General features: G+C 28.5%; 2 protein-coding genes across 2 annotated transcripts; one reads left to right on the top strand and one right to left on the bottom strand.

Moving 5' to 3' along the window:
* Positions 1 to 460: 460 nt before the first annotated feature.
* On the bottom strand, positions 461 to 1576 carry LOC108840532 (ribulose bisphosphate carboxylase small subunit 1B, chloroplastic-like). The gene is made up of 3 exons (XM_056991736.1): positions 1339 to 1576; positions 1094 to 1228; positions 461 to 895 (listed from the first exon to the last, which is right to left on the bottom strand). The coding sequence occupies exons 1-3, from the start codon at positions 1492 to 1494 to the stop codon at positions 656 to 658; spliced, it is 531 nt and encodes a 176-aa protein (XP_056847716.1). The 5' UTR covers positions 1495 to 1576; the 3' UTR covers positions 461 to 655.
* Positions 1577 to 14379: 12803 nt separating this feature from the next.
* On the top strand, positions 14380 to 15831 carry LOC108839031 (LOB domain-containing protein 40). The gene is made up of 2 exons (XM_056993425.1): positions 14380 to 14703; positions 15091 to 15831. The coding sequence occupies exons 1-2, from the start codon at positions 14514 to 14516 to the stop codon at positions 15639 to 15641; spliced, it is 741 nt and encodes a 246-aa protein (XP_056849405.1). The 5' UTR covers positions 14380 to 14513; the 3' UTR covers positions 15642 to 15831.
* The last annotated feature ends 741 nt before the right edge of the window (positions 15832 to 16572 follow it).

Raw genomic sequence — 16572 nt, 5'->3', positions numbered from 1 at the left:
ATGTTTATAAGATATTTACTTAAAAAATATTTAAATAGTAATAAACTTAATTTTCTACACATATTATATATTCAAAACTAGAAAATGACATAAAATTACAAATTTACTCGACATAGTTCCAACAACATGATTATGTGAATATGTTCATACGTCATTTGGTTGGAAAATATTTAAAGATGAATGCCAGAATAAGAAATGTGTATCTTAAAGAATTCATGTCCACTCATGTTTCCATCATAGATTTTCAGTGGGTCCATCTTTTACTTCAAGATATTGTTTTAGAAAATGTTTTTACACAAAAAACTTTAACGTGAACCTAATTTTATAATTACTTAATTTCAGTAAAATCACTTTGGTATCTAACTTTAATGATGAAAATTAAAAGATAAAATATACTTTGACTTTGTAAATTTCATGTTTGAGTAATTATCATTTGTTTTTCTTATATGCAAATTCAAAATCAATGATTTATAGAAAAATCATATTTATTCATCAGACATTTGAGGACCCGATAGAAAATGTCTTGCAAACCTGAACACAAACGCTAAGTCCGAAATTAAAACAAAAGATAAGATTATATAGAAAACAGATGATAGAATCAAAGGTGTAGAAGGATAAAGTTTTGTTGTTTACACAAAGATTCAAAAGTGTGACATTAAGCATCGGAGACGCTTAGTGGCTTGTAGGCGATGAAACTGACACACTGAACTTGACGGTTGTTATCGAATCCGATGATCCTAATGAAGGCGTTGGGGTACCCTTTCTTGCACTCTTGCACTTCCTTTAACACTTGAGATGAGTCAGTGCATCCAAACAATGGAAGCTTCCACATTGTCCAGTATCGCCCATCATAGTATCCAGGGATATTTCCGTGCTCACGGTACACAAAACCGTGCTACATAACAAATTATACAAACCATAAATAGAGACTCCTTTATTTCATTTTCTACAAAAAAAAAAAATCTGCGTAGGATATCTGAGAATAATTTGAGATGGTTACAAGTTTCAAATGGAGATTATCTATAACATAGTATTATTTACAAGATATACTTATTCCAGATATATATATATAAACAGATTTTCAATTTTTTACCTCCAACTCGAATTCAATACATGGAATCCATTTGTTGCGGATAAGGTAGTCAACTTCCTTAGCTATTTCAACATCGGTAAAGTCAGGAAGGTAAGAGAGAGTCTCAAACTTCTTCTTGCCAACAGGAGGCCAAACCTTTTTTTTTTACCAATTAACAAATGCAATATTAGTTTTGAATAATTCAGACTTAAAAACCATCAACTTATATTGGTATAAGAAATATGTATGAACTTCATGCAGTTAACTCTTCCGCCGTTGCTTGTGATGGAAGTAATGTCGTTGTTGGCCTTACATGTCAATGGGAAAGAAGCAGAGGACTTAAGTCCTATGAATGGTGCGACCACTGTGGCGTGAGCCAGAGAAGAGACCATTGTAGCGGAAGAGAGCATAGAAGAAGCCATATCTCCTTTTTCTTTTTTTTCTTTACTATGTGAGTTAGGTTTGGGTATTGTACTTTGGTCGTCTATATATAATGGTATCAACGGTGGAAACAAGCCGTGGAGTGATAAGAGGGTTGAAAACCCATGAGATTATAGTATAATAGGATTTAGACCGCATGATTTTGCGAGTGGATATATAGGAAGTTTAATTGCATGGTAACAACCACAAATTCTAAGGAAATGTGGTGATATTTTTTATCAGTTTGAACCACTAAAATAATTCCACGTGGAAGATAATTATATGAATCTTATCTTTATCTATGAGTGAAATGTGTGAAGGTTGTGCTACTCATTTTATTTTTTGGTTGGTTCGACGCATTTCTTAAGGGGGAACAAATAATAATACTTTATGCTTTATAGATTTCCTTCTTTTTATTATCTTAAATTTTGTTTAAAAATATATGATATGGTCAGGCCCAAATTTCCGACTGGACGGGTGTTTACTTTAACTTGTAAAAATATTATCAACTTATACCAAATTGGAAATTATTGGATTTTATAAAGTATGGTCTATGTTCTTTGCTATCACATGATTGTTATTGTATTTAATGTACTTATAATAGGAAAAATACTAATGTTAGTATATATACTTTTTGCATTGTTTATTTGATATTGTAACCATATAATTTTTAAATTATTAATGACATGTATATCGTATTAATGAATAACAAATCTTGTTTGAGAGAAATATATTTTTACCTTTGTATTATATAAAAACAATAAATATTAATAATTATAATAAACAACCAATAATTACAATGATCCAATAAATAATTTAGTTATCAAAATGGATCATAATAGCACATTAAATAATGTGATCCAATTCTATAGTAACAATTTAAAAAACATAAGACCAACTCAAAGATAGATATTATCTTTGTTTCCAAACAACAATTTTAATTTTTTTAACTCTACAATTCATATTGCCAAACAAAACTAAAAAGGTACTTCTACTTTAATAAGATAGATTGTTTAAGTAAGTCTTATTTCTTTATGCGGTTATAAAAAAATAAAAAATCGATATACTATATCAATTAGTCGCAGTAATAACAGTTGTAAACTTTAATTTAGAGCATTTCCAAGAGGAATATTTCTATTTTAACTTTGTTGAACTTTATTCTTGAGGTTTGGAGTGTTCTTTTCCAATAGGAAATTTAAAATAACTTTATAAGCTATAGAATTTTACATTGTAATCATAACTTTAAACAAAAAGCAAACAAAAACATAAAACTTTTATAACAACTAAAAACATACCTTTGACAAAAAATGACTAAAAAATACAATAATAGTATTTATTAATAACTATTAAATTTTAAATAAATTACATTTAAATAAAAGATTACAAACGAAATATTTTATCTACATATACATAATTGTTCATTATTATTATTATTTTCATATATATATAATTAGTGCATTTTAAAGTGATAAATGGACAACTTTTTTGTATATTACGAGATAAAAATTATTGAAACCAAGTATTTTTCGTTTACTGTCATTCAACTTGTATAAGAAATCATAAAGAAAAAAACTTAAGAACAACAACAGCCTCCAAAAATGCACCAACTTTTTGTAGATAATTTTTTGGTGATATAGAGGTTCCGATCAGTTTTTATTAGCATAATTATAATATTTTTTTATTTATGTAATTTTATTTTATGCATTCTTAATTTTTTTGTATTTTGTATTAATTTATTTGATGTAATAGTGTCGTGTATAATAATTTTTTAATATTATCAAAATATTTTTCTTTGTTTTTATTTAAAATTTATATATTTATCCAAAATTTATATGTAAAATGAAATTTATTAAGAACGTATATACACATATATAAAATTGTGTGGACTAAAATGATAAACAAAACTATTTAAAATTATAAAGAACAAAAATATTAAATCTCTAATATATATTTTGTACAGTAAAATCTCAAATATAAAATTTAGGGATTTATTGCATAAATTTTTGAAAATGATTTTAGAGTAGATAAAACTTTATATCTATAATATTCAAGCAAAATCCTTCATAGGATTCTGCCATTAATATTTAAATATAATTATATTGTCATGTCACTGCTATATTTATGCATAAGATTTTGTAAGATGTTATTGAAAATAAAACCAACAATAATATCTCCCCTAAAAAGTCTGGCCCTGTTGATTAAATATTTTGCCACATAATCATTCATCTCATTTATAAGTTACTAATCGATGATATCTAAACTTTCAGATCAATAGCCGTTTGCCGTTAAAAAAAACAATTAGATCAATACACGAACACATAGTATTATTTTGGAACTTAATATATTGTTCCCCTATGACAAAAAAAACAAACTTCACATTTTTATATTTAGACCGTGTCTAAAATCAATAAAATCACGGTTGTTCCCCTATGTTTAAATAAACAAACTTCACATGTTTATATTTAGACCGTGTCTAAAATCAATAAAATCACGGTTGGTAATAGATTGAGCTTAGCAAATGATTAAATATACGACCAGTACATAACACATTCTGATATACTCGTGTTCCAAAGTTCATTAGTAGGTAATGGATATATAATTTATTTGTCAAACACACTGAATGTTGCATGTGTCATTGGTCTCGAAACATAAACCATAAAGGTAATATAGTTTGAAACAATGACAAATCTATTAATACTAAACTACAAAATATTTTTAACCAATTACAGATATACAAGTGATTAGGTACTAATTATTTGAAAATCTATATTCTTATATTCACAAGTTTTATATATCTTTCAAATTGAAATTTAACATGATAAAAATTCATGCGTTTTAAAAGTACGGAGTAAAATCTAGTTTACGAGTTTAAAGTTACTTCTTAGAGTTAAAAAAAAAAAAATTCGAGTTTTTCTGAAAATACAAACAATTGATCAAAGTTGTCATGATTTTTGTCTTATAAAAACGAAAGAGAAAAGTCTATTAATTGGTTAGCCCACGGTCCCGAGAACGGTGGAAAACCGCTAGCCTCTGGGTTTGAAACTTTTTTTTTTTTGATAATCCAGTATCCGACCACTAAGCGTGATCGACTAGCCCACCGGGCCTAAGTCCATGCCATTACAGGATTTTTAAGCCTCCACTTAAGGGTCCCTAGTTACGCGAAGTGGTCTGGAAGGCGAGAGGAGCCCATGTGAAAACTCTCGTGGCCAACGCGGATCGAACCCAGGACGGGCACTCCAGCCGGAGTTCCTTTATCACTAGGCCAACACATGTGAAACTTTGAATACCTTATTGTTGATTTTTATTACTCCGTATTATTTTTCTCCTAATATCATGGAAGTGGTTTTTTTATTAGTACTAGAAAAAAATATAGAAGTGGTGTTGTCCGCATTTCATAATCAAACCATGACGAATTACACACGCGCGATCATATGGATGCCCAACCCTACTTTTACATTAAGTCTTTTTGGCTCTTTCGTTTATTTATTTATTTACTTTTCCAGTGTAATATTCTTTTGGACATTTTTGCATGGCACTTCACCTATCTCTCCTCCATATGTCTTTTTTATAGAAAATCTCTCCTCCATTTGTCGTTCTTATTTCAGTTCAATGTATTATCAACAAGAGTTCACTGCCTTTTTATTTTAGCTAGACATTCATGGCTTGGCTTTTAGCTCGATTGTTTTTAATCTATATTTGAATTTTTCTAGCTTCAGTTTTGATGGAGTTCGGGAGAAAGAAATTGATACACAAAAGTTAAGAGTTAACGTTGGATTCTGTACCAGATACACCTCCATGCTCCATATATATTTAATAGTGTAGTATGATTATTTTGTTTCGGAACCAGAAGAGTGGCCAGCGTTTGCAAGTTATCTGGAGGATATTAAGAGTCTACAAAGTAGCTTCCAAAGTTCACAGCTTATTCATGTACCACGAACGGAGAATACAAGGGCGGATCGTTTAGCACGCAGTGCCAGACAACAATCGTCTTTCGTCGTTCACATGGATGCGGAGCTACCAGTTTGGTGTGCAGAGTCTATATGAGTCTGTGTTGTTGATGACAAAAAAAAAAAAAAAAAAAAGTTAAGCATACCACGACAAAAAAATTCGTATGTTCAGATTTTGTATGCATCTGTTTTTCAACTTATTACCTATGCATAATGCATCTCTACCGTCTGTAAATCACACTTTCATAGCAACATGATAATTTGGTTTATCGATTAAGGTTATCCATACGGTCTGTTTTAGCATGTAAATAGTGTAACTGTACGCCTCGTTTGTGAGGTTTACACACGTGTCCCGGGGTGAAGTCAGTGTTTGACGCGTGTCTTTGTACGCGGTTTGGCGTGACGCGTTTTCAACCGAAACGTTTGTTCGTTTTGGGCCATTGTTGGGTTCGGATGCTTCGGCCATTGTATGGGTCTTTAATGGTGTGTATATGTTGTCCATGTTCGGGCTTTTTGTATGTTTTGTTGGGCTTTTTTAGCCTTTTATATTAATATCAATAGATGGAAAAAAAAAGAGCATGTAAATAGTGTACCGAACCGTACATATATCATTTTCTCTTTAATTTCAACATATATAGGAATCAGGATCTTGTTAAGCTTACAACATTTAGTCATTTTGAATTAAAATTTATTGTAAGGTTTATACAGTAGCTCTGAATGATTTAAGACGACCATAAATCTGCCAAGTACGACTTTAGATATATATCATGCATCAAATGTTTTTCATATTATAAAGTATACTACTAATTCATCAGGATCTTGTTAATCTTACAACATTTAGTCATTTTGAATTAAAATTTATTGTAAGGTTTATACAGTAGCTCTGAATGATTTAAGACGACCATAAATCTGCCAAGTACGACTTTAGATATATATCATGCATCAAATGTTTTTCATATTATAAAGTATACTACTAATTCATGAAAGTCAGTTCAAAAAAGGAGTATACTATCATTTTCCTCTTGGACGAGTCTTTTATCAACTTGGATGAGTCTTTATTTTTTTCTTTCCAAAGGGCTTTGGGATGAGTCTTAATTAATCATCACTAGATATTATATATTGCTTCGCATTTATATTCATTATTTAATATATTAAGCAATATAGGAGTGATAATCGTGTCAACCATGCGAAAGAGCCTAAAATGGCTAACTGTTAATTTTATTCAGTTTTCAACTTCAGTAGGTATGCCCTTAAAGCATAACGACACATTCCAAATAGTTAACTTTTGAATATATAGAACTGCAAACAGTAGATAACAAAAAAAAAAGAACTGCAAACAGAAATACGTTTTAAACTCACTGGTTTTAAACATTAACCCCAGAACTTATCAAGTTATCAGCGACGTTTTTATGCCCGACTCCACTCGTCCGGTTGGACTGATTTTTAACCTTTTTTTTTTTATTAACTAGGGGGTGATCCAAAGATTTTTTAGGCTCAAGACTAATCCCCTGAGGCCGACGGCAACCCACGTATTCCTGCGATTTAACGCTAGCCCTAGTGGCCAAGTGGAATCGAACCCAGGACGGAAACTCCAGCCGGAGTCCCTTTTCCATTAGACCAAGATAACTTGGTTGATTTTTAACCATATTAACCCGCAACCTGATGCTATGAACCGCTATATGAAAACTGTACGCTTTTAAATATAAATTTTTATTCCATATAAAAGGTCTTTTTAAATCATTATATAACTGATATATAGGATTTTTTCTATTTAACTTTTACAAATTTTATTTTTCAAACAAAAATGAGTTCGCCTTTTTTCTGTCTTTTGTTATTAATTATTTAGTACTATTTTAATTTTTAAAAACTGTTATTTTAGATAAAGATGTTTTAATTATTGTGAAACGCTACTATATTATTAATATGGTATTATTTATATTTATATAATCATTATTCGATATCATACGAAATTCATTTTTTATTTTATAACCAAAAAATCTTTACATTAGCTTTCTGGTTTGAGTTACAAAAATGATTATCTAAAATTTCTATAAAGATTAATTTCCAAAATTATACAGATATTATATGATAATATTTTACATAACACATATGTAACATATAAATATTACCAACTAGTATTCTTCTAACAAATAAAAAGATTATTTTTCTATTTATTTACAAACAATATTTGAGATAGTAATTTATTTTGATGTGCATTTCTTATTGTTTTGAGATTTTCATTTAATTTAAAAAATCGTATGAATATTGACGAATTCTTAAGTCAATTGTTTTGCTATTTTAAAACAATGTTTATATGATCTCAGATATAAACTTGATTAAGTTTTCATCGTAAAGTTCTGCTATTTTAACTTTTTAGAAAACATGTACGTGAAAATATTATCAAAAAAGAATATTCATTGACTTTTTTTTATATATTTATTCTGATTTTTTAGGTTTTCTTAGAGACGTTGATGAAGATGACGGTATTAGAGATGGGACGAATTCGAATATCCGAGAAATTTAGAATATTATGATTCGGATCCGGATTTGTCGGATCTATAAATTTAGTATCCAGATCTGAGTTTTTGATTTATAAATATCTAAATTTCGGATGTCTGTCTATATATCGTATTATCTGCGGGTATCCGAATCCGGATTCGAATTCATAAAAATAATTAAAAAATAAAAATATTTTTAAAATAGTACAATTCTAAAAATAATTCATAAATTAAATATTTATACAAAATTTATAAATATATAAATGTATATAATATTAAAATATTAAAATATAATATTATAAAATTAATTTTATGTATAAATATTAATATATCAAATATTATTATTATTAATAAAATTAAAATTTAATACATTTTAAAAATTTGGAGGAGGATCCAAATATCTGAACTTAAAAATTAAGATATTTGGATTAGATTTTGATGAATTCGAGATTTAACTATCCGGATTCGGACATTCCAGATTTCTTATTTTCGGAACAGACTTTGGATCGAATCTGAATCCTGGATAGTAAATCCAAAGCCTAAACGGTGTCACTTACATTATATTTTTGTCACACGATTTATCAAAAATTTAATTAGTTTTTTTATCTCAAAACAACAATTTTTAATTTATAAAAAAAAAAGTTAATCAGTTATTTAATATAGTACTCGTCAATCATGTGAACGACGTCCAATGAAGGGTTAACGCCAACGTTAAGTACGATTTAGGGCCTGACTGGTTCAAACGCAGCGGTTGCGGTTGTGGATGCGGGAGTTTGCGGGTGTGGGTGGTTGCGGTTTCAAGTGTTACATGGCGTTTTGTATGAATGGCGTAACGTTTAAAAATTGTTGCGTTTGCAGGATGTTTGTGACTGGTTGATTATGAGACATTACAGCGGTTTAATAATAAATTATCAATATAAATATATTATAATATTATAAAATATAAAAAACATACTATTGTGATAAAATATAATAACTGTTAATATAATATGATTAATAATAATATTAAGTTTATTTTTTAAGTAGTTGAAAGTTATAGTTTTAATATATTTTATGAAGATTTATATTAAAACTTTTAAAAAATATTTTGTTTCTTTTTTATATATGTGTATATCTTTATATATGTATGTATATTAACTTTTAAAAATTATGATGAATAGCTACTTTAAAGTTTTTATAAAAAAAATACTATATTGTTTGTGAATTTAAATTAATATATAAAATGTGTATATATTTTTATTTATAATATTTTAAATTTTAAAATTTTAAGTTTAAAATATTTAGAAAAAAAGTTTAATATTTTTTTATCCAACCGCAACCGCCCGCAACCGCAAATGCTAGCTGGAACCAGCTTTTGATTTTAAGAGATTCGGAGCGGTTTGAAGCGATTTGTAGCGGTTTGTATGATTGTTTTGAAACGCTGTCAACCGCTACCAACCGCAAAAACTGCGTTTGCGGGTGGTAGAGGGAAAACCATCAACATCGTCGACCCAACCTTAAATAGTTCATAGTTGGATTAGATTATTTCAGGTATCTCCCAAATATTCAAAAAGAAAAATCTGAGAGTGAAAGGGAAACACCTAAACCACGTTTACCGAAAAATCAGAAACAAGAGGCTGAAAGATGAGCCAAGAAAGATCGGAATTCGGAAGTGTAAAAGTAAAACCATCTATGACGGCCATAGAGAACAAACAAACCTTCATCATCACATTTACTTTTCCCTTCTCCAGAAAACCGGGAAATTTTGTAGCTGTGCTCAACTGTATAACTAAGAGCATCTGATATTTTATAATTTTAAACATGAAGCTTTTTATTCTTCAATAAAAAATATTGAAGTTTTGTTATTTTTCAAAAAAAAACAAGATAAATAACAAAATATTTAATAATCATAAATATAATGTGTAATATTAAGTTTTAAAATGTAAATAAAATTATTAAATTTGAAGTTTTGAATAGTGACACTCTATATTTGAAGTTTCACTATTCAAAACTTCAAATTTAAAAAAGAAAATTGGAGAATAAAAAACTTTCCAACTTCAAATTTGAAGTTTTAAATAGTGAAACTTCTAATATAAAATGTCTAACACTCAAAACTTCAACTTTGAAGTTTCATTAATCTTATTTACATTTTTAGTCTTTACGATTACAAATTACATTTATGATTATTAAATATTTTGTTATTTATCATTTTAATCCGGAAATTATATCTCATAAATATTTCAAAGTTGTTTTATAAATTTAATTTTTACATATAAAATAATAAAAACTTTAAAAATAAATTAAGAATAATTTAAAACTAAATTTAAACAACAAAAACATCACAAAATAAATTTATCAAATGCATTAGTTGATCATATATGCGAGTATTAGAGAAATAGTTTTGTGGAAAAAATAATATTTTACTTGTAATTTAATATGTATTTTTATGTAAAATTTCATGTATTAGTTTAAAATTTTATTTATTAATATTGTTGTAATTATTTTTATATGTACTAGTTATTTATAAAATTTTATAGATTTAAATCAAATATGACAAAAATATAAGGATTGTTAATATAAATTATAAATAATTTTAAAATTAGATTTGAAGTTTTGATTTTATAGTACAACACTTTTAAATTTTAAATATGAGTTTTGCAAACTTCAAAACGTAATCTTTTTGGAGATGCCTAAAACGTAAACAAGTGCTCTCTTTGTTTCCAAAAGATCCACAATATAGAAACAAAAATTATTTCTAAAAGATATCTCTTTTACATTTTTAATAAATTATTTACAAGTAAATTGTAAATTTCAAAAATGATAATTATGTTTACTAAAATGATATTGGTTAAAATTATGAAAATAGTTGGTTATAAAAAGTAAGAAAATAAGAAAAAAAAAATAATTTATTTCCTTTAAGAGTGTTAAAATTCATAAACTCTACACAAAATTAATAATTAAAATTCTTAAACCAATAACAAAGAATATTATCAAGATTGTTAATATCAGTGAATCAATAACAATGAATTTCAAAATTTTAATCCGCGACAGATAAGTCCAATTGTTCTACATGTAAGTTAAATATTTATATTGTATGACTACGCGTACGGATAAATTAAAAAGGTAATTTTAAAATCTAGGGTGTTTAGCACATTTTTGAGCTTACTATACCACTCGGCCATCCCGTATGGATAACTAAAGGCATTATTGAAAGAAAACAAATGGTAAACCATTCTCCGCAGAGAGAATGTAAAAGCCTCGGCGGCCACACATTGTGGAAATCTAGTGTGTGCGGATTTGAATTCGGGTCCTTTGGAGACCCACAGAACGTCTTGACCATCCGACCACAGACGTGTGGTTTAAAGGCATTATTGAAGAGACCTTATGTATAATTAGCCTGTCGAAAATTTGTTATAGTCGTTATATATGTCCGTTTTTCACAATTTATATACTTCTCATAGTTCAAAACTCTTTTTGACTTAGAAAAAAACTTTATCTAAACATACAATGAGTCAATGATGCAATGCAACTAATAAAACAATATGACTATGGGAGAGTTTCTTATGTAAATTGATAGAACATTATGAGTATTTATTATGCATTATAATTATAGACTGTCGTTGGCTGCAACATTGCAGGCATAACACTCTTAAACAGTATGTTTCGTTAGATAAAAATTTCGACTATTACTTGACTTGTGAGTATCATTCTTTCGCAGAGACGATATTATATATCATATGCCAATTTTATCAGATGTTCTCAAAGGGACAATTTTTTTACCTATTTACCAAAAAAAATATGAATATACGTTCTAACAATGATAAAAAGGAAAGAACTATGATTCTACGTACGTATAGCAAATGAGAAGCAACAAATACATAGATCAATATACCAAAATATTGATCTCCAAAATATAGGGGTACGATCATACCATCACTAATGCACCGGATTCTATTAGAACTCCGTAGTTAAACATGCTTATGCGAGAATAGTACTAGGATTGGTGAACTTCTAGAAAATCTTCGTGTTGCATCTTTTTTTAAAAGAGTTTTAGCAAAAACAAAAAATATACCAAAATATACGTTAATCTCCGTTTAATATATATGTTAATCTTTTTCTCTGTAACTCAAATATGTTAGTATTCAAAAGAAAATATATAGCAATGTTAAAAAGATGTCTTTAGACTTTTTTTGTAACATATATTGCATATTATTGTAGCCAGATTGCAATATTACTTTTTAAAGTATCCTTTTTGTTCAAATATAAAATATTTTGATTAATAAAGCTATAAAAATAAAGAATGAAATAAATAATATTAAGTAATCTCACTCGCTAAAACAGAAACATTCCTTTGGACTCAAAATTTTTTGTAAGATTTTAAACTAAATACACTCCTATATTATTAAGTAATTATGGATGTTTCCATACAACACAATAATTAATCGTGTATCAAAAAAAAAATAGAACAATAGATCTCATTTTAATAACTTTTAAATCAAATTTCTTTTATTCAAATTATTTGATAAACCAAATTATTGACTAAAAATTCAAATAATTTCTGAAAAAATTAAAATAATCATAACTTATTCTAGTAGGATTAATACTACAAAATAATTTCAGTCAATATCAAATCAATTAGATTAATGGATTATTTTATTTATATTTTCATATATAAAAATTACATTCCAATTAAATTTATATAAACTTTGATATTCAATTAAATATTTAATATAAATAAAATTCAATAAGTTATATCAAATATATTTTATAATTAATTTTTATCAAATGTTCTATAATTAATAAATAAATTACAGATATTTTATGAAAATTCATAACTAAAATATTTGAAATAAAAAATATAATATCTTTTACATTTTCATATTTTATAAATACAAAATAATATAATTATATATATATATAAGTATTCAAATACACTAAAATAAAAATATTAAAACATTTTGATTTCATAAATTAAATTTGGTTCAAATATATTCCCAAGCTTTAAATTGATTATAATATGAACCAAATTATTAGCAAAATGAATTATACAAAAAATAATGTTAATTAAAACATATAAAATAAATATTATACAAATAAAATTATAAAATTTGTTTAATCAGTTCAAAATAGAATCCGCGCGACAGTGATCTAGTTGTAATTTAAAAATATTTTAAAGTAACTAGAGATTAGGTAAGATATTGCCGATCAATGCCGGTTGTTTTAATGTAAACTAGATTCTGATCCGCTTTTAAAGAGTGGATATATTTTAAAACATTTTTTAGAAATTTATTTTTTATATTTATATTTTTAGTTATATTTGTATTTTATTTGTATAATAGTTTTCTTAAATGATTAGTAATTTTTTTTAATAATTGTATTAAAATAGTTGGATCAAATATATATCAATAGATCACGTTGGTATATTAATAGAACAGATAAAATTACCAATCTAATGAACATACGTTAACATTATTAGTTAAGGGTGACATTATTAGTTAAGGGTACAAATGAACGTATCAAAAATGATTCCATTCAAATAAATTAAAGTAATTTGGGTATTCATGTTAACTATCAGAAATGAAGATGGAGCTACATAATGTATCTCGCTCAGGGAACGCGGCAATACGACCATACTCTGTTACCACAATGCCTCCGCCACGTGACCGCACTTTTTCGCTTGCATGCGGCTTTGAAGCTCGAACTTCACCTCTTGTGTTTCCATTTTTACCCTCTTCTTGTCTCGTTGTAGTAATCTTCTTTTGAAATTCACCTTCTCCAATTATTTTGGTAGTTCCATTATTTAATACGACCGATCATGAAACTGCGGTCAAATGTAAGAAAATTTTAAAAACGTTTTTACTGGCTTTTAGCCGATGCAAAATCACGCTCAGAGCATGAGAGTCGGCGACAAGGATATTTAAAAAAAAAGAAGGATATATGCATTCTATAGTAGCAATAAAAACGATGAAATTTTTTTTTTTTTGATTATCTTCATGTTAACAAAATACTGAAGAAAGTTGCTTCGAACGCCTTCTCTATGATTTAAACATAGTTTTTTTAGTGTTGATATACAATTTTAACGAACTTTGATTTGTGTTGTATAAGTATTCTAGCTAGCTTCTATGTGATTTCAGTTCAATTATCTTACGATTCTTCAGTCTACAACCTGTTTTTTTTTCAAAATCTACATCGTGTTGATTGTTATTAATTATATATCAATCAAAATCATATATACATAGTCAATACGATATGTACTATTACAAATTTATATCCAATTTTTACTGCTATGTTTTTAATTAACAAATTGTCATTAACCTAACTAATATTATATTATATTATATCAAAGCCAATTACAGAATTTATATAAAGTATATTTTTTGTCGCTTCCGAAATTCACCTACACTACACGTCAAAAATTGAAAAAAAAATACAACAATAAATAATGTCCGTCCTTTGTTTAATGATCTCTCCGACCAAACCTAGCTGCTTCATTTCTCTATTAATACCTTTCCTTTCGTCGAAGATCAGGACCGTACTGTACTTTCGTCTCACCCCCAAAACAAAAAATTTCTCTCCTCCCCATCTTCCTTTAAGAAAATGCGTATGAGCTGTAACGGATGTCGAGTTCTTCGAAAAGGCTGCAGTGAAAACTGTAGCATAAGACCGTGTCTCCAATGGATCAAATCCGCCGAATCTCAAGCCAACGCCACCGTCTTCCTCGCAAAATTCTACGGCCGTGCCGGCTTAATGAACCTCCTCAGCACCGGTCCCGACCACCTCCGTCCTGGTGAGTCAATTTGACTCTGTTTTACTCTATCATGCACCTGATAATAGATCATCCCATGCTTTTGCAACACTAGTGGGCTTGTTCTCTTTTCTGCATGCATCTGTAAATGAATCATTTGAAAGATCTCAACTCTATTCAGTTTTCTCTCTATCATACGTATCTAATAAACATGGCCGATCCTGGAATTTCAGAGAGATATAGATAATTTATTATGAATTTTAATATTAAAAGATTAGTTTATATTTTTTTCGAAACACAAATATTTATGTATATTAAATCTTAAAAAAATTCAAATTATTTGCGTGAAAAAAAATTCTGAAGCTATGTTTTTTTTTTTTCACTTGAATGTGCTAATAAGTGATCATTTTGGGTTTTTTTTTATTGCAGCGATATTTAGATCGTTGTTGTACGAAGCATGCGGGAGGATTGTGAATCCGATTTACGGATCCGTCGGCTTATTATGGTCCGGAAACTGGCATCTTTGTCAAGCAGCCGTGGAGGCGGTGATGAGAGGCTCTCCGGTCACTCCAATCGCATGCGACGCGGCGGTTACTGGTCAAGCTCCTCCTTTCAATAACAACAAACTCTTTGACATAAGACACGTGTCTAGAGACGAGAAGAGCCGGTGTAGGTCGAGCCGTGGTGGTGCATGCAAAGAAGGGGGAAAAGTGATGAGGTCGTCGCTTAGTCACGAGTCGTCACTGAGTCATGAGTCTGCGGTGGTGAAGGATGAAGGGAGCATGGTTTCTTCGGACGAGACGACGACGGAGGAACCGAGTTGGATCGGGCTTGAGCTGACTTTGGGGTTGGAGCCGTCTGGTGCACGTGGGAGTCACGTGGTTGTGCCGATTAAGAAACGTAAGTTGGAGAAGTCTGGCACGTGCGATGATGATGAGGATACGTGTAAGATTGAGCTTGGACTCGTGTGCAGCGAGTGAAATGAAATGGTCTTTTTTGCTCGTCTTTAGGAAGTTTTTTTTTTGGTTGTGTGTTGAGTTTTAGCTGTGCAAATAGAGATTAACGAATCTCTCCTTTTATGGGTTTTGAAGTTTTCTTTGTTTACTGTTTGCATGTTCGGTGTTCTTCACAAGTGTGTATGATAAAGAGATCTTAACTTTTAACAAACTTTATGTCTTCAGAAAAATCCATTTGATCATTAGAAGAGGCTTCCTAAAGGCTGAAAAGCACATTTGTATGTGAATCAAAAAGCACATTTGTATGTGTCTTAGAGCACCATTATCAATGGGTTCTCGGCACCGTATCTGTTTAGATACTCCGTCAATAGTGTTCTAAAATATCTCATTTGGGATATTTTTGATGGGATATCTAAACATTTGAGATACTTATTTATTTTATTTTGTGTTGAGATTCGTGAAATAATAATGGTGAGAATTCATTGATAATGGTACTTTTAAAATCTTGATCTCGATGGATATGTTATACTGTACTCACTAATACGTTAGATATACGTGGGAGATGAATTTCTTCTGCTTAAGCGGACTCATAAATAGGACCGGATATATAGTTTTCATAAAATATAAAAATATAAAATCAATATACACATAAATTTAAGAAAACGAACATAATTATATTTAAAATATAATTTGAATGTTTAAGAGTATATTTTAACATATATAAATAGTTTTAAAATTATAAAAACTGAAATATGTTTAAATATATAAATATGATAAATTTATAAATTTGAAATGATTTTGTAAAAAATTAATCTGGTAACAATAGTGTTATATATACATAAAATATAATATAAACAATAAAATTAATAATATATATATAATAACAATACTTTGACTTATTGAATACTAATTCGGCTAAACGTCCACATAAAATAAAAATGATATATCATATTAC

The sequence above is a fragment of the Raphanus sativus genome, chromosome 2 (assembly GCF_000801105.2).
Source record: "Raphanus sativus cultivar WK10039 chromosome 2, ASM80110v3, whole genome shotgun sequence".
Taxonomy (NCBI): Eukaryota; Viridiplantae; Streptophyta; class Magnoliopsida; order Brassicales; family Brassicaceae; genus Raphanus; species Raphanus sativus.
Note: the sequence above shows the minus strand (reverse complement) of the source record. Positions and strands in the feature narration are given on the sequence as shown.

What these genes read in the sequence shown, in the direction of transcription:
- LOC108840532 (XM_056991736.1), bottom strand. Translation starts at nt 1,494, where the DNA reads ATGGCTTCTTCTATGCTCTCTTCCGCTACAATGGTCTCTTCTCTGGCT. An exon ending in TCACAAGCAACGGCGGAAGA is followed by an intron (nt 1,229 to 1,338) that starts GTTAACTGCATG and finishes TAAAAAAAAAAG; the next exon opens with GTTTGGCCTCCTGTTGGCAA. An exon ending in GTATTGAATTCGAGTTGGAG is followed by an intron (nt 896 to 1,093) that starts GTAAAAAATTGA and finishes TTTGTTATGTAG; the next exon opens with CACGGTTTTGTGTACCGTGA.
- LOC108839031 (XM_056993425.1), top strand. Translation starts at nt 14,514, where the DNA reads ATGCGTATGAGCTGTAACGGATGTCGAGTTCTTCGAAAAGGCTGCAGT. An exon ending in TCCCGACCACCTCCGTCCTG is followed by an intron (nt 14,704 to 15,090) that starts GTGAGTCAATTT and finishes TTTTTATTGCAG; the next exon opens with CGATATTTAGATCGTTGTTG.